This window comes from Perissodus microlepis, chromosome 11, assembly GCF_051167445.1.
Source record: "Perissodus microlepis isolate ML-2025 ecotype Zambia chromosome 11, ASM5116744v1, whole genome shotgun sequence".
NCBI classification, from domain to species: domain Eukaryota; kingdom Metazoa; phylum Chordata; class Actinopteri; order Cichliformes; family Cichlidae; genus Perissodus; species Perissodus microlepis.
Genome location: NC_140471.1, coordinates 3083337 through 3110791, shown reverse-complemented (window position 1 = coordinate 3110791; position 27455 = coordinate 3083337). Strand labels below are relative to the sequence as shown.

Here is a 27455-nt window from a genome sequence, read left to right as displayed (position 1 = left end):
TGTATGTAAGCACCTCTTGAAATCGGATGATTCTTTTTGATACACTCAGTCTATAGTGTTACAGATAACGCTACTCAGAAGTATATACAGCATGTAAAATCAACATTAGAGTATTACATTAACTAATCAGTCATTATAACATAACTTGTGTGATTCTCAATAAGAAGTACTTTTATTTGAGATACCTGAAATGTATATTATTATTTGTGCTTACTTATTTAAATGCATAAATTGCCACTTTGTAAAACAGCTATTTAATAACATTAAACTACTGCTAAAGAGGCTTTGGTGCCTGGTGCCTCTGTGATGTGCAGCGGGGATTTAAACTCGGCAAAGGCTTTATTTTGAAACTTCTGGGCGGAAGTCCCCGTGAGCCTGCCTAGCTTGGCAGCTAGCCTGCGCAGCAAGTCTTCTTGCCGCCGCCGCTAAAACGGTTCAGTGCAGGACTTTCTCCTCCATCACTTCCTTCTACTGAGCAATGTGTTGTGAGGCAGGGGGGTGTGAGGAGCGCCACTCTTCACTGCTTCACGCGGCTCGGGAGCCATGGCGGAGGGGGTACTGAGGACGACCCAGCGGCCGGAGCACAGCGGGTCACCAGGAGCGGCTCAGCACACAAGGAAGGACCCACGTTCTCACCTGCAGCACAGCCTCTAGAACCGTTACTGACGGAATACAATGGTGACGTCTGCTAAACTTTTCCGCACATCCCCAGCTTTGGTCACGCGCGGCCGCTTTAACTTTTCACCAACTGGCAGTTGTCGATTCTCGATGGTATCGTAGCGACGCGGAGTTTGGTGTGCTTTTCTCTTCTTCCAGGACGCGTGTCCTGTAAAGCCATCTGCCTCGGGCGGAAATCTGGCGTACTGTCCTGCAGTGAGCTCGCACAGCGCCTCGTTAATATTTCATAGCCGAATCAGTAGAGGTTAACATGGGGGCAAAGCAGAGCAGCCCCACTGCTAACCCAGCTGCTAACGGACGGACCAGAGCCTACTCCGGCTCGGACCTGCCCTCCAGCACGTCCGGCAGCAGCGCTGGCAGGACTGCCCCCCGGGGGGCGAGGTACCACGGTGCGTCCGGAGCCTCCGGACCCAGCACCAGCCAGCAGATCGGAGCCAGGGCCAGGTCCGTTGGGGGCTCGAGTTTAAGACCCCTCTCTGGCATTAACATTCCCAACAGCGGCGGGGGCTACAGCTCTCCGGAGTCCGGCGGCAGCAGCCCAGAGGAGGCGGCGGACAGGGAGCGCTCGGGCGGAGGGCAAGAAGTTCCCCGGCTGTTGATTGGATCATTACCAGCACACCTTTCGCCTCATCTGTTCGGAGGTAAGAGCGCAGAGCCGCTCCGCTGCTGCGGTGACGCTGACGCACGGCTGTTTACAGCAGGGTACAGCGGAGAGGTTAGGACGGGGGGCAGTGGTAATCAAACAGGGTTCATTGATTGCTAGAAACGTAGTATTACAGTCAGCTGGTACTACACGAAGCATAACTGATGTAGGTCAGTTAGCGTTATGCCAAGGTGCTCCTTAATCCGAGGGAGAGTCAAATGATCGCAGAGGCAGTCACCGGATCACCGGTGAACACACACCGTGTTCGTTACCTCATCGAAACTTTACAAGATTAACGAAAACCAGAGATCAGCTCCTTCCAAGAAAAATGATCAGACTAAACGTGACAGTAATGTTTTCAGAGTGGAGCAGGTCTAAGTGAATGTAAAGCTTAAATAAAACACGTTTGTTTGGTTACTTTTGCAGTCGCTCTAGAAGCAAGACTCAAATCAATGCCCACATCTGTCTTGGTAAAGCCTCTACGCAGTTATCTTTCAATTATAAGTGACAGGAGCAGTATTTTGCCCTAATAATAATAAATGATGACATTAATTGAGCTACATAGATGTTACAAACTGTTCCTCTGGTGTTACTGTTGAGTCTTCAGTATTGAATGTTTGTAATGAATGAAAAAGATGCATTAAAAGGTTTGATTCCAGTTAGAGTAAATGTGCGATGAACAGGTGAATCCAAAAGTTATGGTCAGGTGGAACATTAAGTGGTCTTCATTAGAGTGAGGAAGAAGAATTATCAAAGATGGGCTTATTGTGTGATGCTTGTCAGTCACAAGTCGTTACCCAGTATTGTCAGTGGTACCTGTGAATGTGAAGCCTGCCAACTAAATCCTCCCATTATCAGCTAACATTAGAAACCATCAGCAGATACCTGCAGACTAGCTAAGTATGTGTGTAGCCATCAAGATGTCACCCACTGGTTAGTGATGTCCAGTTAGGAAGCCTAAAGCTGCTTTTGCCATGTGAGGAGGGAGGGGTGGACATTTATTGGCTGATTACATGTCAGTCATGGGTCTTTTGGACAGGGGTTGGGAATGCTGGTTAAAGCTCTTTTATACTGGCGATGTTGGGCCAGACTAATACAGGGGTTTTAAGAGCGATACCATTTCAGTATTCCGATACGTTGGGTGTCTTCTTCTCTTTCTGTCAGACACATGAAGCACACAGACACACAAACCATAAACATATTTGCCTAACATTTGTAATAGCCCTAAAGTTATGCCCGTGATTGCAGTTATTTATTTACTCGTTTATGCTCTGCCCAGCTCTACAAAAAAAATGACAACTTTTTATTCAGAATGATACAAAATCAAAGTTGGAGGCTCTGGAAGGTGTTTCCAAAGGTCACGGCCAACCACTGTTTTCTCAGCAGTGCTGTTAAACCGCAGGTATTTGACTGTGTGGCCATTAAAAAAGTGCTGCTTTTTGGCATTTCTGTGTCTATGTTCACCTTCTAAACTGTCTGTGGTGATCTGACCAGCTTGCCAAACGACTTGTTAAGACTAGGTAATGTGATCTGTGGCACACATCAAACTGTGCAGCTAGCATTTTCTTTTACTGTAAGGGCCAACATGGAGGAAGTTGGTCACCCAGCTGTAACTTTACTGCCAAATATGTTTCTGAACAGTCTTGTGTTTGTGTCACAGTTTTGACTGAGCACAAGTTAGAAAGCTGACTGCGGTTCTCTGAACAGTGTCAGCGTTAATGGTTTTAGGAGGTAAAACAGCGCCTTATTCTAAGCTCGACGTTGTTACAGTGATCCATAGCCTAGCTTAGCTTCAAAGCAGCGGTATGAATTAGACACAGACAGCGATGAAGATGCTGGCCCCTGAGTGAGCGGCTCCTGCTGGCTTTAATAACAAATAATGTGTGATGATGATGACTCATTTGAGCCAAGTGCTAAGATAAACAGCGCGAGCCTCCTTGTGAATGTGCTCTTCTCGGTTTCATTGATCTGCTGTGAGGGCTGTAGTGGCTAATCTTCAAACGCTCTAATGCTTCGTGACCTGAGATTGATCGGGGAACTGGGGCAGAGGTCAGATACACAGCTCGGCATGTGGCACAGAGGGAGTCGGTCAGGGAGCTGATTGTCAGTGCAGGTGAGGATCGGCTGGGCGATGCTCTCGGTGAAAACGATTCACATGGCGCAGCACATCATCCAGCACGAGCACAGTGAGTGTGTGTGCTTGTGTCTGTTCACAGAAGGAAGACAGAAACGCTGAGTTCATTCGGGGAAGACAATAGAGCCATTGGAGATGCATTGCCCTTCTCCTGGAGAGTATTTAGCAGCAGGCGGTTCAGGCTGGACAGTTTCCAGAAGGCATCATTTTTATATTTATTTACTAGCGTTTGCTGTTGTGTTTGCTGTCTGTCAGAACAGTGACAGGTTTTATGCCTTGATCTGATCATTTTATAATCTATAGCTTAAGCACGCTCACAGAATCAGAAGATGTTAAGACAGATCAAACCAATCCAGGCGAAAATAACCTCAAGTAAAATAAAATCATTCATCTGTCTGATAAAAGTACCTTTTAAGAAGATATTTAAAAGAAGTCCCAGACTCAGCCGGTCTCGTGTCCTCAGGCAGGCCCGGGGGCACCGGCTGCAAATGCTCTGATAAAAGACCTCTGCCTCAGGACTACTCACTACATGCTGGCTTGTCGTCTTGTGTGTGTGAGGTCAGAAATGTAGGACTGAAAAAGACCAAGGAGGAAATAATAACGTGGTTGACACTGAGAGCTGGAAAGTTTAACGTCAGTGATATAAGCAGATCAATGCATGTTAAGTTCATGCAGCTTAAATCATTGCTGCTGTGAAGGTGTGTGAAACGCTCTCTGTATGTTTAACAGTCAAAATAGATCCTGTCTGTGAAATAGATGTTTGTGGTGTGCTGCTCAGAAGTGTTCAGATGATTCGGCTGGTGAGTCACGTAATGAGCGCTGAGCCCCGGAGGGCAGAAACAACACTGCAACTTGTTGGACCCTGACAGTTTGTAGAAGCTGAAGCATGCCAACATTTCATTGGTTTCATTCTTATCACCTCTGAAACAGAGGGAAAAACCGATGTGATAGAACTCGCAGGTATCGTTTGATCCAGGTGCAACTGTTGCTTTCCACTCTCTGTGTTTATACAACACTTTGCATTTTATCATTATTATTCATCTCTGACACTTTTCCACAGTGTGTCTTTTGTGCTGTTTATTCCCCTCACCCTCAGCTGATCACAGCAGATGGCCCCGCCCCTCCCTGAGTGGTTCTTCTGGAGGTTTTTTCTGTTAAAAGGGAGTTTTTTCTTCCCACTGTTGCCAGGTGCTTGTTCATAGGAGGTGGGCATTTACTCAGTATTATTGTAGATAGAGCAGGGCGATATGGCCAAAAATATTTATCACGATATATATTTGAAAATTTGCGATAACGATATAACTGACGATATAATTGATGTGAGACAAAATACAACTCCACAACTTTACTAGCGCAAAAAAAACATGCATTTATTTTCACTTAAACAAGCAGCTGTTTTTTATGTGCATTAAAGCTATATAAAAATTTAACAGTGCGAATGCAAATTCCTTGCTGAAAGTTTAACCAAAAGGCATTTCCAGTAGAAATGGGCTGACATATCCTGAGCATAACCATGTATAATATCCACTAAAGTTAAAAAGAGGTGCTTTGCAACATTAAACTGCAGTGTGCCAAATAAAAAAAGTCAAATACGTATTTTTCGGACCATAAGGTGCACAGGATTATAAGACACAAGAAACAAAGCAGTCAGATAAATCAAACTTTATTCAACTCTTTCTTCTTGCTTCCTCCACTTCTGTACCATTGATTCATTAATGCTGTATTCTATCACAGCTGCTCTATTCCCATGTTGTTGCAGTATATTAATGACTAACCTTCTATTGTGGATGGATTGTCTCAGTTGTTCTCCTGACTGAAGTTTGGTCCGTTTACAGCATCCTGCCATGCGATTGCATTTGTCTCTAACCATCAGGAACCTTCACGTTAACTTTTATCGAGTGGAAAAAAGTTAGCGTTCATCCTGCAGCTTCACTGTTTATGCTATGCTAACATAGCTGTGTCGCTAGCAGTCACGTAGCACATCATTATATACCAGCTAGCCCAACTTCAGTAACCTTACAAACGTCACTGCTGTTTAGTTTTCTGTCTTCATTTATGTTGGAAGTGACAGCAGAGCTGTAAGTTTGAATTTTTCAGAAATCTCTCAGTCAGAACATGCTACATCATGTTTAGGTAACTAGCAAAACTAGCGAGCTAACGTCCTGCTAACTTCTAACTCCGTTAAATGTAATAAATTCTGTTTTCATGGATGCCTGGATGTTAAACTTCATAGTTACACCTGGTAAAGCAGCAATGCTGATTGTTTTATTAAAGATGGAAGAATTTAGACAGTTTTTAACTCTCTGTGATGCTGCAGTGTTCGTTTGGCTTTGGGACATGAAGCGGACGGAGTCTTGGACCCAGATTACTCCCAGATTTACGAGCACCTTAGTCCGACAAATACGGCAATAACGACGCCCGCTTGCATATTGTACAAAAAAAAAGTGCTTTGTTGTGTATCTGACGGACAAACACCAAACCAGTTCCACATCACTGGAGCTGCACCATTTTTACAAACTAATTCTGGTTCATCCGTTTCACTCAACGATCGGCTTTCCCCCTTCTCATTCTCCGTTGCCGCCATGCTTTTTCGGCCATGTGCGTATGAAAACATGCGCGTTTTACTCATATTCTATCGCGATATTTTATTTTCTTATCGTTGCCTAACATGGTACTGGTATTACCGTGAACGGTAGGATATGGCTCAGCCCTAGTTGTAGAGTCTTTACCTTACAGTATAAAGTACCTTGAGGTAACCCTAGTTTTAATTTGACACTATATAAATAAAACTGAATTAAACAAATCTGCACTTCAACATCTAGAGAATGTTTACACTGCTACCAGTACAAAGGTACAGTGTGTATTTTGGATCTGGACGGGTCAGTAACAATCCTGCTATTTCAGACTAAAGGCCAAGCGTTTTAGTGTAGTCCAAGTAAAAAAAATATGGAGGTGGAAATGATCAGACTCACTTTAAACAATCTGATTATAACAGCCTTTAATGTAAATCAATGTTTTTATTTGATTTGAAAGAGGAAAAACTGAGCAACTGAATTTGACAGTGTCAGAAAACAACCCCTCCTGTGGACACGTTACTGTCTGAAAGCCTGGCTTTGGCACATTTGTCACTGACATTTACACTAATGCTGGTAAATCTGCTGTCAGCTGGTCCATCCACATGGTGGTTCCACCTATCAGACTCTATTTAATAATAATATTATTGATTATTATTTAATCTGTTTAATAGTAGAGTTAGTAATCACATTATAAGCATTTTAAAAGTGTGTTGCAATAATATTTAAAGAGACAGCAGTTATAGTCGAGGCTGTTTTTAAACACTGGATCCAAGAATTTACCTGAGACTGTAAGCAGCAGGTGGATAACATGATGGATGATTTTGTATCTAAACATGAACGATAATATTAATGTTACCATTGGAAAAGTCTGCATTAAAAAGATAAATACGAGGAAAGGGTTCACAGATTATACGTTTCCATCTTCTTTAAGTTGCCAATCTGTTAGTGAATGGGAGCTATCAAATGTTTACAAGGTATGAAAAATATCTATATGCATAAATTATTGTCAAATAAACCAAGAGATAAAACACTGCAACTTCACTTCACACATTCGTAGTAATACAAGAAGCATATCTTTTTACATGAGACTCCCTCAACTTTTGACACATAGCACCAGTGTGTCTCACCATTCTAAGCTTTAGCTTTGACAAAGGCTTTTTATCCTCAAGACAGCATGCCACTCTGTCTCTCCATCCATTGACTAATGTGCTGAGGATGGAAATGCTGCGAATCATAATGCCAGGGTACTGAATGAACTGAATCAGGAAGTTTTGGGTCATTGTGTTTGACAGTGCTCTTCATGAAAAGACCAAATGGAGGAATATCCTCTGGAAGAATAGTGCACATCCTTCCTGTAGTGTTGCAAAGACTTGGAGATTTAATGGCAGGAAGCAGAGAAACACTTATTTGAAACCTGTCGTGTCTGCATTGAAATTTCTACTGCAAGTTAGCGCTGTTCCATATCATTTCATCCATAATACTGAATATAAACTTTTACATGATATAAAAGTTTCTTATCAATATATTAATTACAGAGTGACCATGTGTTTACGTTCTCTGGGATGCACAAACACAAACAGATAGCAGACAAGTCCATGCATGTCAGTCAGCAGTGGCTCTGATGAATTATTAAACTACTCCAAGAACTTCCAACAAAGCACAAAGATTTGTGCACAATATGGAAGAAAATTGTTCATGTTAAAGATGGAAACTTGTTTCATCCACTGAGGTGGAATCGCTGTCAGGTCCAACCAGGAGGATACGCCAGCAAGCTGGTGATCATGATAGAACTTGGAGGCTGTCTCACCACCCCTACCTACACCTACTACCAACTGTGTCTGCATCAGTGCTTCAGACTGTGATCGTATATTTCAGTTATTAGGAAAGAGGATCATTGTTGCATGATGTGAGTGGATGACATGTGGGCTTTGCACAACATGCTGTGGTGTTTACCTGCAGTTCATTCAGAGCAGCAATCAGACCTACATCACAGGAGCCGATTGAACACCTGTTAAAGAAAGAACTCCCTCATTATTATCCACAGGGAGAACATGTTCATGTATCAGAGAATTTGAACTGAATTATTTGGACTCGCAGGTTTTTGTTCAAAATAGGAGAAAGTCGAAGAGAAAGAAAAACAGCACACACACTGTGGTGATCATTGCTTTCTGCACAGGCTTGGCTCATTTTAAATGAGTCTGAGCCAACCCGCCTTCCCACCGACTTCCTACTTGAATTTGTCTGTGAGCGGGAGGATCGAAACAAACGGTACAGTATCTGTAAAACCTGTGAACCAAACATTTACCATTTCGGTACATTTTTCGTAGTACCTTTAGTCTTTATTATTTTGGCGCTGTATGTGAGTGCATGTGAGCGTGTTTACTAAAACAAACACATTCATGCACCGAGCACCACACACACGTGTCAGGTTGTGTGCACAGGTTGTTAGTGCGAGTGTGAGTCAGCAGACAGGAGTGTAATAATTAACTTGGCTCGTTCAGTATCCTTCTTCTATGATGGCCGCATGCATGGATCAGTAGTGTGCACACACATACACACACATTTAAACTTGTCTGCAGGCTGTGTTAGCAGGTGGCGTGATGGCTTTATTAAAGGTGCTGGATCTTCATTTAAAGAACAGACTGGTGGATATGCAGCAGAGCAGCTTTGCCACACTCAAGCCAAAAACAGTGTGGAAGAGTCTGTTTTTGCTGAAGAGTATGCAACGCTGACAGAAATGTAATGCAAATGAGGAAGAGAGCTTTAAATAACTTCTATAATGGTGTGATGAGCAGCATAACGCATTCATGCTGTGTTTGTCTCAAACGGACAAACGGATGTGTTTGTTTCTTAGTGTCAGAACCACAGACTGTATATAAAAGATGGACATAGCTGCCATGGCACTATGAAATGAGCCGATGGTTTTGGCCCCTGTATTTTTGAATGTCACTGTTGGGCCAGTGGGTGAGATTAGATATTAAAAATTTAATTTGATAATGCTGTCAATCTTGGTTAGCAAGCTGCATTCATAACATCTTTGCTAATTGGCATTTGCCTGAATAGCATATTCACCCCTAAAAGCCGTCGGGGTGAGGACTACATTGCCTAGATGTTGTATGGAATTGCACTTTGTGAATACTTGTGCTATGGAGGTAGAAGTTAGCTGTTGTGTAGTGACCTGTGTTAGTTTTTTGTCCCAGACTGTGTGGTGTAATAGTTTGTGAATTTAAGTGGCTGTTTCCTGCCCTGGATTACAAATACCACGCAGCATTCTGACATTAGTTGTGTTCCTGCAGAAAACCTTTAAAGTGGGATCAGTCAGTAATGGAGCCTCTTTCTGCCAATCCAAGCAAGCAGATAAAAGCTGCCACATATGCTCTTTTTTTTTTTTTTTCACTAGTACCTGCTCTGCTCAGCTCAACTCAGTTTTTTTGGGGTTTGCATTAGGTGGTAGTACCAGCCTACTCAGCTGGGGTTCCAAGGCGATCCAAAAATGTGACCTCAAGAGACTGCATGCCACCGATTGGCCAGTACGCAGTGTCAGTCGATGATTCATGAGAGTGACTTCTTTACAGAAATCAGAACCGCCGTTTTTGAAATCCGGCAACAAGGGAAACAGCTGCAAAAAGTCAACACTGTGGTCCAAGCAGCAGGTATACCATCGCCTCGACCTCCTGCTTTGTTGTGTGTTTGTGTTGAATACAAAGATGTCACAGGCTAGGGCTGTTCGATATAACGATATATATCGGATGACGATATAAAAACGTCTATCGTTTCATTTTACGCTATCGTTTGTTTCGTGGTGTCGCAAAATAAACTGTTTACGGCAATATTTGTTCATGGTTTTGATGGTCACTGTAGTTATTATTAATTTCTTAAAGTTCTCTCTTTCTCTTATATTTAATAAAACCACACTACAGACGGACAAGCGCCCGTTTTTATGCGTTGTCGTTGGCAACAACGACGGTAAAACCATTTCCACATAAACCTTTCACAATAAAGCTCAAGATCCTGTTGAGACTTTTCAAAATAAACCGAATCACGTGAAAGAGCAGATTATTTACGGATGAGAAGTAAAAAAGAGCCGCCAGGTGCTAAAAAATAAACCTTAGACTCAAACGTTAGAACAGGCTTTTCCCCGCAGCACGCCGTGGAATAAATACTCACAAAGAAAACGGCGGCCGTTACAACTTATGTCTAAAAATGTATCGTTTCACACATCGGTTAAAACACTCGACTCCAGCTACATGACGCGCAGCTGGAAACACTTCACGCAGGTCGAGCTGCCCGAGATTCACAGAACTTACAGAAAATGTTACATTTTTGTGATTTATATCGTTATCGGACGATAGATGTCTTATATCGGGATATGAGGTTTTAGTCATATCGCACAGCCCTATCACAGGCTTTTGGACACATTGCTATAATGACCTCACGCACACATGAGCTACTCAGTTTTAATGGAAAGCGGCCATAACAGCTGAGGAGGTACTAGTGGAAAAGAGATTAGAGTGGATCCCAGCTGAAACACCTACCAGCAAATTTGCATATTCCAGTCTGGTCTCAGTTGAAGCACACGTTTTATTGATGCTCCCAGAGAGCAGCCTTTATGTGCATCCTTTTTTTCCCCAATAAGCTACTTTTAGTGATTGAGTTTAGATTGAAGTTTGGGTCTGATTGAACCAGGTGCCAGCAGCAGTAGCTGCTTAACATTTAACAATAGCTAAAATAAAATAATCTTCTATTTTTGCAGGATCTGCACAATATTGTCTCATAATAACACTAAAAATGGGTTTCTACCTGGGATGTTGTGTCTTGGGTGAAGCTTCTTAACCAGCTGCTTAAAGTCCTGTTTGTCAGTCATTTCCATCCACCCTTTGCTCCTCCTGTGATATGGAGCGCAGCTAGCGAGGGTTCCAGCGGTGTTTGGTCATGTGTTTACATTTTGGTTGCATCTCACCAGCTGCTAGCGTCTCCTTCGTATCCTGGTTTTACTCGTCACTGTGTTTTTGCCTGAAGTGGTCAAACGTGTTTGTTGTTTCCACCTAAAGGTAAAATACTTTGCATATTTTGCTGGGCTTTGTTGGAGGTTGTTGATTGCTCCCTTTTAGGTACTCAAGCTGATACTTGGCTCTCAGACATGCCCAGACTTGTGTTGTTCTTGAGTGCACTAGGGAGTGCAAAGCCATATGACATAATAATTTGAGATTTTTATACTATTTAAAAATGTGTATTGTCACAGATGATATGATATGGCTCAAAAGCATGTAAGGTTCTCGATTAAAAAATCCTTTAATTCCAACGAGCAGTGATCATTTTTCACAAACCACAGCACAGCTACTGACTGAGAACTTCTGTACGGCTGATTCAGTTATATATTAAAATCCTCACTGCAAAAAAAAAAAGAAAGAAAGAAAAAATATTTGTTTTTACAAAATATTTTTCAAAAAGTCCTGTAACTTTCTGCCAGGAGTACAGCGCTATACAAATGCAGGCCATTTTTACCATTTTACAGACTTTTAAATGATAAAACAGAAAATTGTGTAGATCGGCAGTATGTTGGTCTGTGCTGCTTACAGATAGTCCCTTTAATTTTAACATGTTTTCTGTACCATTAACAGACCTTTCTGTAATAGTAAAATGTGAATACTACCATTTACAGGTGTTTCCTTTCACTGTAACTCTTTAAATATATGTTACAACCTAATGCAGCCTTTGCTCAAAAATCCTTAAATTAATCTGTGCTTAGTACACAACACTGGTGTGGGTAATGACTCGTGTGTTTAATGTGAAATATCCTTTTATTCTTTTCAACTCAAAAACGATACCAAAATATAACGACAGAATCCATTTTACCATAAAATGACTAAACAGCTGATACATGAATAATAAATATCAAACTCATAATCTTTACAATTTGAGCATTTTATTTTTCCTGATGTCAGTTTGTAAATTTGTTCATATAGTTCATATACATGTACAGTTTTCATCAAACAGGATGCCTCACACACATTTACACACATTTCATTTAACAATATGCAGAGTACCTTAAACTAGAATCATGGCTGTGGTTGTTTGTTTTGTGTTTGTCTGTGTGTTAAGTCTGTATAACGTCCAGTATTACTTGGGTACGCCCAAAGAACACATTGATATCTGACACACCAGCAGCATCTGTCAGTGGCATTTAATGCGCTGGTTTGTGGCATTTTGGGGCTGATGCAGATGCAGGTTTTATGGGAGTAAGAAAATAACAATATTCATATTTCAGCTACACAGGGCCGTGAAATATGAGATACTACTTGTGACCTACACGGATTGCATTGCCCATTTTGTCCTCTGTCATTCTCCTCCAACTACAAAGCTCCTGTTATTTCCCCCCCCCCCCCCCCCCCAAATCCCCCCATCCCCCCATCCTCTCATCCTCTGTCACCACCAGCACGGGCACCTTGTCTTCGGACTTTTGCTTCACCTTAATAGCATTAGCATTACTCGTCTGAGTATCCTGAGCATTAACATTGTTAACTTTTAGAGCCCAACAGATTTATTGGCAGGCTGATGTTATCAATCATTAGAAACTATTATCCTGTCTATCAGAGCTATTGCAGCAGACGGCTGCCCCACCCTGAACCTGGTTCTGTTCATCCCACTGTCACAGAGTGTTTGCTCGTAGCGGGTCGTCTGATTTTCTCTGTATTGTTGAGTCTTACAATATAACCTGCCTTGAGGTGACTATTGGTGTGATTTTACCACTGTTAGGTTGAAATTGTTAAATGTTGTCATTGTGTTACTTAAATTTGTAAGTCTTGGTTCAAACTGTATGATCAAAGACACTCCTGTTTCTACTGCCCTCCCCAGCCTGTTGAATGGTGGGGGAGGCTGTAGTGTTTTATTACAGGCACATCCTATGTGAGGGTTCTGTTTTCTTGTTTAGTAAACTTCCTGCCTTTATGACCCTTTTGGTGAGCAGGAGGTCACACAAACGCACCCCCAAACACACGCACGCACACACACACACACACACACACACACATACACATACACATACATGCACACACACACACTGAGTGTTTTAACCTTTTATAACCATAGGGGGGTTTTACAGTGAGTGTTTCTTCACAGAAGTAAGAGGCTGCAGGGGAAGCTGGTTCTTTGGACTGGCTTGACACCGTTGGCAGAGGACTGCTGCCGCCCGGCTCCCCTTGCTAGCATGTGAAAACCGGTTGAGCTGTTCGTCTTGCTTTGTTAACAGGAATAAGTCTCCAAACCAGCGGAGCCTGTGGAAGCGCAAACCCAACAACCACCTTATAAATAAAATTGAATTGAATTGAATTTTAAAGGGCCGGCCTTTTGCAATGCTCCTTTTTGTGTTGAGTTTTGTTGTTGTTCTTAGCACAGGTCCATTGTTGGTCGACACAGAGTCGATACAGGAGGCTTCAGGTTCCCTTCTTGTGTGTAAGAGTTCCTGAAGCAGCAAAGACAGAGAAAGAAGCCACCAGGTATTGTGTAGTTTGGCGCATGCTCCATCTCTACAGCAGTTCTGGACAGTTGTTCCACGCCATCATTAGGCTGCTGCTACTTGTTCTTCTTTTGGCTGTTCTCTTCAGACCGGATCAGCTGTCTCATCTCACCCTGTCCTCTTCTGTCACACTAAACCTCTGCACGTCCTTTCTTACTACAAACATGAACGTCTTCTGTGGTCTTCCTCTTTTCCTCCTGTCTCATAGCTGCATCTTCAGTATCCTTTGGCCAGTATATCCACTATCCCTTCCCTGTCTGCCAACAGTAGCACAGTTTCCACCGTTAACCTGTAAACCAACAGCACCAGAGGCGGTTGTTGTAAACCTGGGCTCAAACCAATCCAATGTGGAAATGTCATTCTTTATGATCCGCACTGGCCATTATTTTACACCCTTACTGGCACAACCCTTCCCATTTATCCGGGCTTAGGACTGGCACTAGGAGTACACTCGCTTGTGTGCAGTAAGGCTGTTATAGAAAGGTCCAGAACTCGACATTATATCAAATTAGAGAAAGACACCTTATTGCTGAAAGTGGTTGCACTCAGTGTGTCCAGAGACATCCTGACATAGTCGTAGTGCGTACCTATATTGTTTGAGGCATCTGTAGAATTTCTCTCACTATGTGCAAGCTGTAAACTCATGAAGGAAATGGCCACCTATTGATTATAGTGTGGTTATAACTCTCAATCAGTTTGATAAAATGCTTGGCAGCAGAGAGGCACAGTTCTGAATTGTACCAATTTCTAGCTTCATGCAGATACTGACTGGACTGTGACCAGGTGGAGAAATTGGATTTTAGGACCTTTGAGAGACTTTTATGTGGGCAATCAAAGATATCCCATCTCCAACTCGGCTATTCTCCTGCTTCTTCCTGTATGCCAGTGAAAAGCAATTATAGTGGGGTCAAAGGTCTTAAATATTGCACGGGGTTGTAAATTCTTTGCTTCTCTACCTGTCTCTTTACAATAATAGAAATGCCAGCTACTGTCCACAGTGCATAGACAGTGCATTTGTATGTCTGCAAAAACCTATAAGAGCCAGTCTCACCTCTGCAGCATTGTTCCGATAAACGATTCACCTTGTCTGTTAAATTTGGTGTGACAACCGCAAGACACATTAGTCAGATCTCTGCATATCAACACAGGCTGATTTTTATAACATTTTAAAGAAGAAACTTTGGAGGTCTTTCTAGATATTAAGTAGAGCAGGGATGACTTTGTAGCAGTGAATCCACAACAAGTGCTAAAATGAAACAGGTGCATTGTTACAGCAGGCCCGACTGCAAACAGCACATGCAGCATTTGTCCCTGTGTGACCTTTGGTTAAACAGCACAGTATCTCTGCGCTCCTGTGCAACACTGAGAGTCACTTTAGTCAAATTCTGACCGGTAAGATCAGTGGTTATAAAATGTGATCAAAGTGTTTTTTGATTTGTTTGTAGTTAAAGTTCAGAGAAGCTAAACATGACAGCAGTCAGAGGTTGCCGTGACGACTGTGAGGAGGAGGTGCTTTCAATCAATCTAAGATTCTTTGATGTTTGGTGATGCCTAATGAAGTCATTTCATTTCGGGTTTACTTAATATTTTCAGATGTGCTTACGATCCAGCTGATGTCCACTCACAATGCTGCTGACTCCGTCTGTAAATAGGTTACCTGAAGAAATCCCTCTAATAGGACATCACATTCTTATTCTGGGAACTAGCAATGATTAGTGTTGACAGAAGCCTCCTGTCTTGCTGTTGTACACAAAGTCTTTGGTGTCAGTGGCCTGATGCACTTGCTGGGACATCATTAGCTGCAGAGGGATGAAGGTCTTGTTGTCCTAAAGAGGACAATAAGACCTTCGGCCAGGAGACCCTGAAATGCCTCCCATCAGGTCCTGTGTGCTTTGAACTGTGGCTTTCACTACCTGCTTAGATTTAGACTTTGTTTCCCACCAGGTTAGATCCATGTAAAAACTACACAGATCTGTGGTCGGATTCATTACTGAAAAGGTTACAGAGTCATTTCTAAAGCTGTGGGGACTCCAGTGAACCACAGTGGGAGCCGTTATCTACAAATGCCAAAAACATGGAACAGTGGTTCACAAAAGACCCCAGAACATCATCCAAACTGCAGACCTCACTTGCCTCAGTGTTCATGGCCGCACCATGACAAAGAGAGTCACGGCCATTTGTTGCTCATCTGTTTTCTGCAAAGACCTAAAGCCAGATTGGAGCTGACAGAGAAACCCCTGCAGAGAAACAGACCAGTCCCTGACAGTTATCTTTTTCCATCCTTGCTGTCATTATTCATGCACAAGGACACGGTGATCTAAATCCTACACACTCTCTGCTCCCAAGATTGATAATATTGTGTCTTTCTGAAGAAATGTTTAACACGTCAGCATGAGGGTTCAGATGATTACACATCACAGGGGCTCAGTTCTGTGGTCAAGTCAGTCCAGGTTAGCAGAAATCTACCTTGAAGAGATAAGCTATCAGCTACTTAACCTGCTTTCTTAATCTGTGCCTTCATCTGAATACAGCAGCAGATGTGTTTTGGTGATTAACTGCATGGATGTGACGTCAGCCACAGGTTTGTAAAAAGGTGTTGTGAAGCTTGGATTGGGTTTCCTGCTGACCTTTACACTGTAAAATGTCCACAGGACGAGGAGTTTCTCCACACTCTTATCCAGGAGACTCTTGAACTGAAACCTTGATGAAGTTTAAGGTATCATCTCATGTTGAAGTGGTTGACTCCAACAGTGATTTTGTATCATTTGTAATCTCCACAATGATAAGAGTCATAACTGTCTCATTTTTAGAAGGATTTGGACTGTCCTTGTGACTGTTAGCTGATAACTTGGCACTTTACCCCCTTCTGGTGTAAATATGGGAACTTCTGGATCCAAAAATCAAGCAGAAGCCAAAACACTAATGTTAAGGCTTCAAAATGAAGAGTCAGAGCAAGTTTGTGCTACAATTACATATAAAATTACATATTATTATTATTGACATGATTTGATTGATTGTTAGTCATGTCGTTCACAAAAAGGGTTTCATAGTACCAGAAATTTATACCGTTAGCTTAGTACCATATACTTAGAAAGCAGCTGGATTCTTGTGAGATGTCACATAAGGTTTCGTCTGGCTGGCTTCAAGCTGTGACCTCTGTGAAGAACTACTGGACAAACTAACATTAGACTTTGTAACCTTTGTTCTGAACTAGGGCTGCCACGATTAGTCGACTAGTCACGATTACGTCGACTATCAGAATCGTCGACGACTGATTTAATAGTCGACGCGTCGTTTGAAGCTTTGTAAGATCACAAAAGACGCAGGAATAAGTAGTAGGATTTAAGAGTGTAATAACGGACTGAAACAGAAGATGGCAGCACTGCATGTACAAGGATGCCAGCTGCCGTTAAACCCCGAAGAAGAAGTAGCTGTGTCCGGTGTTGTAGCTGTGTCCAAATTCAGGAACCGCATCCTACTGTGCCCGCATTTGTAGGCCAAAGACTCCGACAAATGCATAGCCCAGCTCAGTTTCCAACAATGGCGGCAGCTGGTTAGTTTTAATATTACTCTTATTATTCTTTCTGGGTCACAAAATAAACGTTTAACATATTTTCAGGCGAGAATGTAGCTGTGTAAACCTCAAATACCTGCTCAGTTTATCAAGACACCACATATTTTCAAAAGCGCTCCGAAGTCTTCAGAGACGTCTGTTACCCACTAGCTCGATAGCTAGCCGGGGGCAAGGCTCACTAGAGCCCTGAGAACACCGGACTCCCGGCAAATTGTTTTCAAACCCACCGCCGTCTTTCGTTACTCAGGTTAAACATGATATATTAGTCACTTAGATAACTTAAAAATGTTATTGTTTGTCTTTTTTCAGTATTTTATTTGTTCCTGAGTAAATCGGTTTGGCTGAGATTAAAGTTATAGTTTTTACACAGCTGAATATCATCAGAAGTGTGAGATGCTGGAGAATTTACTCCAGTGTCCTGTTATATTTTAGACAGCAAGGAGTTTATTAAAGTTCACCGAAACAATCTGCAAATGTCATTAAAATGTAATAAACTATCATCTTGTCTTTATTTTTAGTTAGCACATACCTTAAACACTTAAAGCTGTAAGCTAATGATAGTTATATAAGAGCAGATGCTGCTGGTGCAATAAGCTGTACGTCCAATGGATGATGATCTGATTATTCAACTAATCGCAAAAATAATCGGTGACTAGCGACTATCAAAACAATCGTTTGTGGCAGCCCTATTCTGAACGCAGCCGATTTCTCACAGACCTTGAATTCTGTGTGGGGTTCTGCTTTTTTTATACGTTTCAGTGACTATTTGCATCCTGGCATTTGGTTGTGTTGAACAGCAAAACTCATTACCTGACTGAAAATATTTAAATATCTCCAAATACAACATAGTTCTGGCTGCAGATCTGGGGTACTTTGGAACAATGTATTGCCTTTCCTAAATTCTCTAGTTAGAAATGCTGGCTGGCTGAGACTTTAGTCACTGGGATTAGCAGCTGCTAACCGCTCTGTGTTTAAAGCTGGCCTACATGAAGAACTTTGTACCTAGAAAGAGCAACCACAGTGGGATAAAGAGCTATGTTACTCTGTTTCTCCTGAACAAACTTGTAACATTTTTGTAGTTTGGGTGTAAACGTCTCCACCATTCAGAACACTTTCCAATGATTCTAGTCACACTGTAACGGGCAGTGGACTTGCTGCTCTACTTGAACACACAAAGAGTTTCATAAAACATGCCTCATTCTGTCATTCAGCTTAGGCAGGTTAACTTTTCTTGAAATCTTCAAACATTTGCAATAGCAAGATATTTTTTTCCACAGTAGCATGGTAGCGTGACCAAACCCCACAGCAGTATATTTTGGAAATGTCCGAGCCTCTTCTTCCTGCAGAGATTCTGCACCTCCTCGCCATCTTATTCGATAAATAGGCAGGTGTCAGCTGGACAGGTGCCGATCCTGCAATCTCTGCCCCATTGTGCCTCAACGTACCTCCTGCTCCATGAAGACAAGCACTTAAAGGCCAAAAACCCCAGAATAGCCACATTTGAGTCGCACCATGCACACAGACTTTTTGTTTTATTTTACTCAGAGAGGCAAACTGCACATAAAGGGAAACTGAAAGGAAACTGTTATAATTAATGTACCCTATGCCCTGTTATTTCACAGTGGAGTCTTTGACAAACAGATTCATTTACTTTGCCATCTATTTAACTATAAAGTGATGACCTTAATAATCTGACTTATTGTTTTACTAAGAATAGGTTAGAATAGGTTTATTCCTCAACCAGGATAATATATTTGATGTTTCTGCTCTGTTATCAACCTGCAATATTATCACAGATTGACAAGAATAGTAATGTCTTTGTTTGTTTGTTTCATTTTCATGATCCATAGTCTATGACCCAAGTAAATTCAACTTTTTCCTTCAGTAAAGCAAAGAAACGTTTTTATATCACTGCATGTCAGCAGTACATCTGTGATCAGCCAATAGATCTGTTTTACAGCAGCCATGTTAATATTTAATAATAAATAGACTCAGGTGACTAATCACATTAATCAAGGCTATGGTTCAAGATGGAATAAAACTTGTTTCGTTGTCAGTAACAGCCTATTCTGTCAGCACAACCATCCATGGTTCGCAGTGTTTGCCAGCCTTTATTAAACACACAATAAAAGAACCACACATTTAACCTTAAAGTCCAACACGTGGAAAATAGATTTTATTGTACAAACAGGAGAAATGTGCAACATCATGTGTGTGAAACTGCCACATCTGTGCACAGCTGTGCAGTGTGGATAGATTAGAGGAATATATTTATAATACTGGTACGAATGTTTCACTGAAGATCATTGATATGGGTTTACTGGTTCACAGTGTTGTCCTTTCACCTTGAATAGATGAACAACCTGTAATCTCTAAGCTGATGCATAGTCCTCTAAATACTGAATATTAACTTAGGGTGATGTTTCTGGCTACTCGATAAATGCAAATCAGACGTTCATTGTCCTTCGAGTTCTCTTTGGAGTGCCAGTGATTTCTCAGAAACATATCCGTGGTGGACCTGGGAACACTGTGACTGTAGTAGAGCAGGTAGTGTACACTTCACTGACTCCACTATGTTATATTGTTATTGGTTTACATTTTGGATTTATGTGGCTGAACAGTTTTTCGTTGCTCCTGCAACAGTGACAGTGAAGATCAGCGGTCCCCAACCCCCGGACCTCGGACCGGTATCGGTCCGTGAGTCGTTTGGTACCGGGCCGCGAGAGTTGAGGCTCAGGTGTGAAATGTATAGTTTTCAGGGTTTTTATCGGTTTTCAGCGTTATTTTGTTATCGTTTTTATCGTTAACTCGGTTTTCCTGGGTCTTTTCACCTGTGTTATGAATAAATTTTCTTTTTTTCGGTACCGGTACTAGTTTTATTTTGTTGTATTTATCCGCGACACCTTAAAGGCCGGTCCATGAAAATATTGTCGGGCATAAACCGGTCTGTGGCGCAAAAAAGGTTGGAGACCGCTGGTGAAGATGATCTTATATCTTACTTCTCATGATTTCTCATTTATACAGTCTATACTGCATCTGATAGTGTGTGAAGGGAAATCACAGAGAAAATGAAAGTGGCTTTTAACCGTCTTGTTCTTCTAGTACTAGGGGTGGGGGGAAAAATCGATACTGTGTAGTATCGTGATTAGGGCTGCCACAAACGATTATTTTGATAGTCGACTAGTCACCGATTATTTTTGCGATTAGTCGACTAATCAGATCATGCAATAAGCTGTAAAACGTACAGCTTATTGCACCAGCAGCATCTGCTTTTATATAACTATCATTAGCTTACAGCTTTAAGTGTGTAAGGGATGTGCTAACTAAAAATAAAGACAAGATGATAGTTTATTACATTTTAATGACATTTGCAGATTGTTTCGGTGAAGTTTAATAAACTCCTTGCTATCTAAAATATAACAGGACACCGGAGTAAATTCTCGAGCATCTCACACTTCTGATAATCAGCTGCCGGGTAGAAGTTTATTCAGCTGTGTAAAAACTATAACTTTAATCTCAGCCAAACCGATTTACTCAGGAACAAATAAAATACTGAAAAAAGCCAAACAATAACATTTTTAAGTTATCTAAGTGACTTATATATGTTTAACCTGAGTAGCGAAAGACGGTGGTGGATTTGAAAACGGGCTCTAGTGAGCCTTGCCCCGGCTAGCTATCGAGCTAGTGGGTAACAGACGTCTCCGAAAACGTCGGAGCGCTTTTGAAAATATGTGGTGTCTTGATAAACTGAGCAGATATTTGAGGTTTACACAGCTACATTCTCACCTGAAAATATGTTAAACGTTTATTTTGTGACCCAGAAAGAATAATAAGAGTAACATTAAAACTAACTAGCTGCCGCCATTGTTGGAAACTGAGCTGGGCCGCGCTGTGAATTCTGGGACACAGCTTCTTCTTCTTCGGGGTTTAACGGCAGCTGGCATCCTTGTACATGCAGTGCTGCCATCTTGTGTTTCAGTCCGTTATTACACTCTTAAATCCTACTACTTATTCCTGCGTCTTTTGTGATCTTACAAAGCTTCAAACGACGCGTCGACGATTTTGATAGTCGACGTAATCGTGACTAGTCGACTAATCGTGGCAGCCCTAATCGTGATACTTTGTTTGCTAATAATGTATCGATACAGGGACAGCAGAAATCGATATTTTGTTACAAAAAAGGTTTTTGTGGACTGGAACATGCTCTGACTTCAGAGCATGTTGATCCTTTTTCTGAGCAAGAATCCTGACATTCCTTCACTTAACATTTTTTTTGGCAGCAATAAACATGACTGTTTACTTATTTTCATTTAAGACATGTTTTATTTTAATTAAGTTTAAAACTTTTTTATTTAATGTAAAATTATATTTTGTTTTAATTTACTTTGAAATTCTTCAGTTGCTGAATGGGCTGCATAGTTTTCATAAATTGCATAGTTCAGAATAGCTATAATTGTACCAGATGGTTGCATTCAGTTAAGTTGGACTAGACTGTAATACAAACCGTTCAGTTTGTCAACAATAAAACTGACTGAAATGAGAGAAAGACTGAGTGCGAGACTTTGATATTAGATAAAATGAATATTGATAAAGTTTACCTTTATGTACAGAATCTGAATATCGCAAAATATTTTAAAAAATTGCAATAATATCGTATCGTGCGTTAAGTATTGTGATAATATCGTATCGTGGGATGTATGGTGATTCCCACCTCTATCTAGTACACACGGTTCTCCCCTCATACTCCTTCCACATGTGAAGCATAAAGAGACAGTGTTTGCCACGGTTTTGTGTTGTTCTTTTAACCCCCCCATGCTGTTATTCTGAGGGCAGTCCATCTGCTGATCTCAGAGGGCAGATGATTAACGGCACACAGCACCTGCTGAAACCTTTCCTCACACTTTGACTTGTAAGTGGAAACAGCGGAAAGCCCCTTAAAGCCCACAGAGGTTTATGGTCGTGGTGGTGTGTTTGTGACAGATAAGACAGTCTCAGGTGCTCGCAAATACTGCATGTATTCACAAGATGGGAAATAAGTACAGCCATTCAGTACTCCATCTATGAAGCAGTCACTTACTTTTATTAAGATGCTCAGAGCTTCTTTTTTGCTGTTTCACATACATGTAATGGTTCTTTATGACACAAAATCTCCTCCTAACAGGCTGTATGAGCTGCTTTAGAGAACTTTATTTAGTTGTTTCATTGTGACAACAGTTTCAGTTTTCTGACCCGTCTGTCTGCTGGCTGATGTTAGCTAAATGCAGCGTGTAAGCCAACACAGAAGCTAGCTAGTTCATCCAAACTTCCAGGGCCGATCTGGTAACGTAGTTGGCCATTTTCAATCTGCTAACTCTAACTAACCGGTGCCAGATTCATCTAGCGTAATCCTAACCCAAAGCAACAGCTAGCTGGCTAACTCTAGTTTGCTTGCTATCGTCAACGCTAGCCAAATCAAGTCAACGATAGTTGAGCAAAAAGAACCTGACCACAGTTTTACACGGTGACCCGACGCCAAGTCCTCCTCGTGCTCTGTGTTTGCGTGTGATACTAATATTTACTGAGGGGAGGACAGAAAGACAAGAAGGCAGTGCTGCGTTAGACAGGAGGACTGCCTCGCATCGTCTCCACTACATCCAGCTCTTTCCTCAGCAAGCATGTTTATTTATACCCCTGTTGTTGCTGCTCTCTCCTGCCCACTCTTCTCTATATTCTTTTTATTCCAGTCACTTCCTTTTTTACCCTCTGCCTTGGAGTGAAAGTGCCAGTAACATGAACTATATATACATCAATGGGTCAACAATTCTTCAGCCCAACTATCAAAAGAATGACCCTCAGTGGTGTCCAGCATCAGTACAGCTCTGCTCCCTCACAGCTTTCCGTCTCAGGAGGGGACTCCCGTGCATTTTATCTAGATCCACTTACTTACTTTGAAACATTTAGACTCCCCGATCACATCAATTTATTTTTAGTGTTCTGCATGTTTTAAATACCTAAACCCCGAAGTCTAAGGAACGACTGTATTTTCTTCAAGACATTTCACCTCTCAGGTGATCGATGACCCTGGTGCAGGTGGTACATGATCAATATGGGTTAATGACCCTGTTAAGGACAGTTCCCTTATATAACAGTGACTCTCCACCATTTGGTTTTAGAACGGAAAAAGCTGCTCGGATGAAAGATGAAATGTCTTCTTTCCAAGCGCTTATACTATCATGACCTGGATGACTGAGAACTTCCACAGACATAAACCCCAAGGTTTCAAACGATCTAAGTATTTGTTGGCCAAGAGAGAATCAAAGCCTGTCTTATGCTGACTGTCTGCAGCTACTTTGTTACTTGAAGCCGGCGTAAGTTCCTCATTCAGTTATTTCATTATTGATTCATGCAGAAGTATTATTTCAGTCAAGTATGTTTCCATTACTGAGGATGGTTACTGCAATGAGGAGATGGGCAAAACAGCAGGTGATTATCATATGTCAGTGCAACTAGATCCTTATTAATGTTAACAGCATTAAGGAGCTCACAAGGCTAATATTGTTTCCTTCCTTTTTGTTTTTGTAATTGCTGCTCGTTCCCTGAAATGCACTTTCTGTGCAAGTTAAATCACCAAAATTCATGGTGCAGTCAAACAGTTTTGCAACTGTGTCCATAAAAAGCAAAAATCATAGCTAATTTAAAGTTTGTAATCTCTGTGGAATTCAGGCTGCTTGTGATCACAGAGTGATGTTAGAGAGCGGTCTCTGTGTTGTACAGCCGGGCCCATAAGTGTTTAAACAAACCATTTTTGTAATCTTGCCTGTGTACAACACCTCAGTGGATCCAAATCAAACTATCGAGCTGCGATTGGGAGTGCAGACCTTTTCTCTGGCCTTGGTTCACGAGCCTTAGGTTCTATGTATTTATGAATCTGTATGCTGGCCTCATTCCCCAAACTGTCAGTTCAGGTGGCAAAGAAGAGCAGTGAAAAAAGACAAAGGGGATTTACTTGGTCATGATTGATTACCAGTTTCTTATCCCTGCCAGTTCTCAGCTTAAGAATCTGCCTAGCTCTGGAAAACCTGACGTTAATATTAAAAGGATTGTGAGCAGTGGTGTTCATGCATATACTGATGGATTCATGGAAGGTGTTTGTGTACAATGAGCTGGGCTACTGAAGTGCAGCCACACCGGTTGGACAATCAGTGAAGTGATCAATAAAATGCCGATTCATAAATCCCTTTTAATAGCATGGTGTGCAAGATGTGCTGACACAGGGACTGCAGGAGAGCTGAGTTAAGGACAGTGGGTAATGAACACAGGGCTCAGGGATGCTCTCCAAACAGCAGATTAGATGGGAACAAAGATATGGTGCTTATATAGTCAAAAGTGTGAAGCATTCTGGGTAACAGTGCGTGAAGTTTTGAGTCTGTAGCCAAGAAGCTGCTGGCTCGCAGCTTTTCATGGTAGTCTTTGGACTTCAGTCCAGTCTGCTCCCTCACTCACCACAAGCCTTCATAACATTAACCTTCATAACATTAAAGTGGCGACAAAAGTGGAACTGATTACCCGGGGCCCCAATGGTAGGAAGGGCCCTTGCAGGCCTAGAATGAAAAATTTGGTTTTGTTTTCGATTTTCATTTCATTGCCCTTTATTTTACATTTATTTACCTTTATGTGCGTCAGGAAAGCAGATTCTTTTTGTGTTTCTGCAAATAAAACTCTGTCACTAGATACCATTTATGTCTTTATTATGAAGCGCAGGAGCCTGAGATTTTTGTTGCCATTTAACCTTTTCTTTTATACCATGAGACTCATAACTAATTCAGTAAAAAGGCTAACCTGTTGACCATTACAGATATTTGTATACAGTTGTCAGCTCAGGTGCTGGGTAAAAAAATACATAGATATGGTCCTACTCTACCTGAGCACCCAAAGCTGTTTATAAAGCTTACCTCATTTTTCTGTTTAAGCCCTTTCTAGCTAACCTTCATACACATTCATACTCTGATGGATGCATTGGAGAAAAAGATTGCGAGAGGATGAGAGAGCATCTTGCCCAAGGATACTTCCAGTGCTCATATTTACATGTGGTGATCTAAGAAAGGATGCTATGAATGTCATTACCCCAATTTCACATTTTTATCTTTTTATACCAATGAGTTTTATGTGTGTTGAGCTATTTGGTTATAAGGCAGAGTGTCACAATTAGAGACAACAAACAACACAAAGTCCTCATACCAGGTGTAGACCATGATGGTGCAGGGGTAAGGATTTATGACCTGGGCAACTTGCAGTCAGTGAGTTGACCATCAACTGTATGCCAAAGTTTTCTAGACCCAAATGTGAGGCCATCTGTCCAAAAGCTAAAGCTTGACCAAACTGGGTTAGGCAGCAGGACAGTGATCCACAAACAAGCTATCAAGGTGTTACAGTGGCTCAGTCAAAGGCCAGACCTCAACCTGATTGAAAGACTTTGGCAGGTGAGCTTAAGTGCTAGTGCTAGATGGTTAGTTGGACAAATATACATGCACATAAAAGTTTGAAAGTTGTATCATAGGTAGCGTTATATGCCTTTACATGTCCTCTTTGTAAATGTGTCCACAGGAGCATTGTCCATATAATGAAATAATAAAAGGAGACATACTAAGTTCATTTCCACGTACAGTAATAAAACCGCAGAATTCATTCCCTGCCTCAAAAAAGCAGTTTGAGCTTCTCTCCCCTTAAAACTTAGTTTTTTGATTGGCCTGTGCCAACAAACAAAACAACAGCTTCAGGGGTCACAGCTGGAATGCCCACCATAATGTCACACAGCAGTTGTTGGTGGGAAGGAAGCTAATAGATAAGGATCCGCAGAAAATAACAGCTTTTACTTTATACAGTGGCTTGCAAAAGTATTCGGCCCCCTTGAACTTTCCCACATTTTGTCACATTACAGCCACAAACATGAATCAATTTTATTGGACTTCCACGTGAAAGACCAACACAAAGTGGTGCACACGTGAGAAGTGGAACGAAAATCAGACATGATTCCAAACATTTGTTACAAATAAATAACTGCAAAGTGGGGTGTGCGTAATTATTCAGCCCCCTTTGGTCTGAGTGCAGTCAGTTGCCCATAGACGTTGCCTGATGAGTGCTAATGACTAAATAGAGTCACCTGTGTGTAATCTAATGTCAGTACAAATACAGCTGCTCTGTGACGGCCTCAGAGGTTGTCTAAGAGAATATTGGGAGCAACAACACCATGAAGTCCAAAGAACACACCACACAGGTCAGGGATAAAGTTACTGAGAAATTTAAAGCAGGCTTAGGCTACAAAAAGATTTCCCAAGCCTTGAACATCCCACGGAGCACTGTTCAAGCCATCATTCAGAAATGGAAGGAGTATGGCACAACTGTAAACCTACCAAGACAAGGCCGTCCACCTAAAGTCACAGGCCGAACAAGGAGAGCGCTGATCAGAAATGCAGCCAAGAGGTCCATGGTGACTCTGGACGAGCTGCAGAGATCTACAGCTCAGGTGGGGGAATCTGTCCATAGGACAACTATTAGTCGTGCACTGCACAAAGTTGGCCTTTATGGAAGAGTGGCAAGAAGAAAGCCATTGTTAACAGAAAACCATAAGAAGTCCCGTTTGCAGTTTGCCACAAGCCATGTGGGGACACAGCAAACATGTGGAAGAAGCTGCTCTGGTCAGATGAGACCAAAATGGAACTTTTTGGCCAAAATGCAAAACGCTATGTGTGGCGGAAAACTAACACTGCACGTGACTCTGAACACACCATCCCCACTGTCAAATATGGTGGTGGCAGCATCGTGCTCTGGGGGTGCTTCTCTTCAGCAGGGACAGGGAAGCTGGTCAGAGTTGATGGGAAGATGGATGGAGCCAAATACAGGGCAGTCTTGGAAGAAAACCTCTTGGAGTCTGCAAAAGACTTGAAACTGGGGCGGAGGTTCACCTTCCAGCAGGACAACGACCCTAAACATAAAGCCAGGGCAGCGATGGAGTGGTTTAAAACAAAACATATCCATGTGTTAGAATGGCCCAGTCAAAGTCCAGATCTAAATCCAATCGAGAATCTGTGGCAAGATCTGAAAACTGCTGTTCACAAACGCTGTCCATCTAATCTGACTGAGCTGGAGCTGTTTTGCAAAGAAGAATGGGCAAAGATTTCAGTCTGTAGATGTGCAAAGCTGGTAGAGACAGACCCTAAAAGACTGGCAGCTGGAATTGCAGCAAAAGGTGGTTCTACAAAGTATTGACTCAGGGGGCTGAATAATTACGCACACCCCACTTTGCAGTTATTTATTTGTAAAAATGTTTGGAATCATGTCTGATTTTCGTTCCACTT

The 27455-nt window shown here is 41.8% G+C and overlaps 1 protein-coding gene across 1 annotated transcript in view; it reads left to right on the top strand.

Annotated features, from left to right (window-relative positions):
- Positions 1-363: 363 nt before the first annotated feature.
- znrf2b (zinc and ring finger 2b) overlaps positions 364-27455 on the top strand; it is a 50080-nt gene continuing 22988 nt past the window's right edge. Inside the window, exon 1 of the mRNA XM_084942773.1 lies at positions 364-1319. Coding sequence (XP_084798899.1) covers positions 929-1319 — 391 coding nt within the window. The 5' untranslated portion in view covers positions 364-928. The remainder of the gene's footprint in view (positions 1320-27455) is intronic.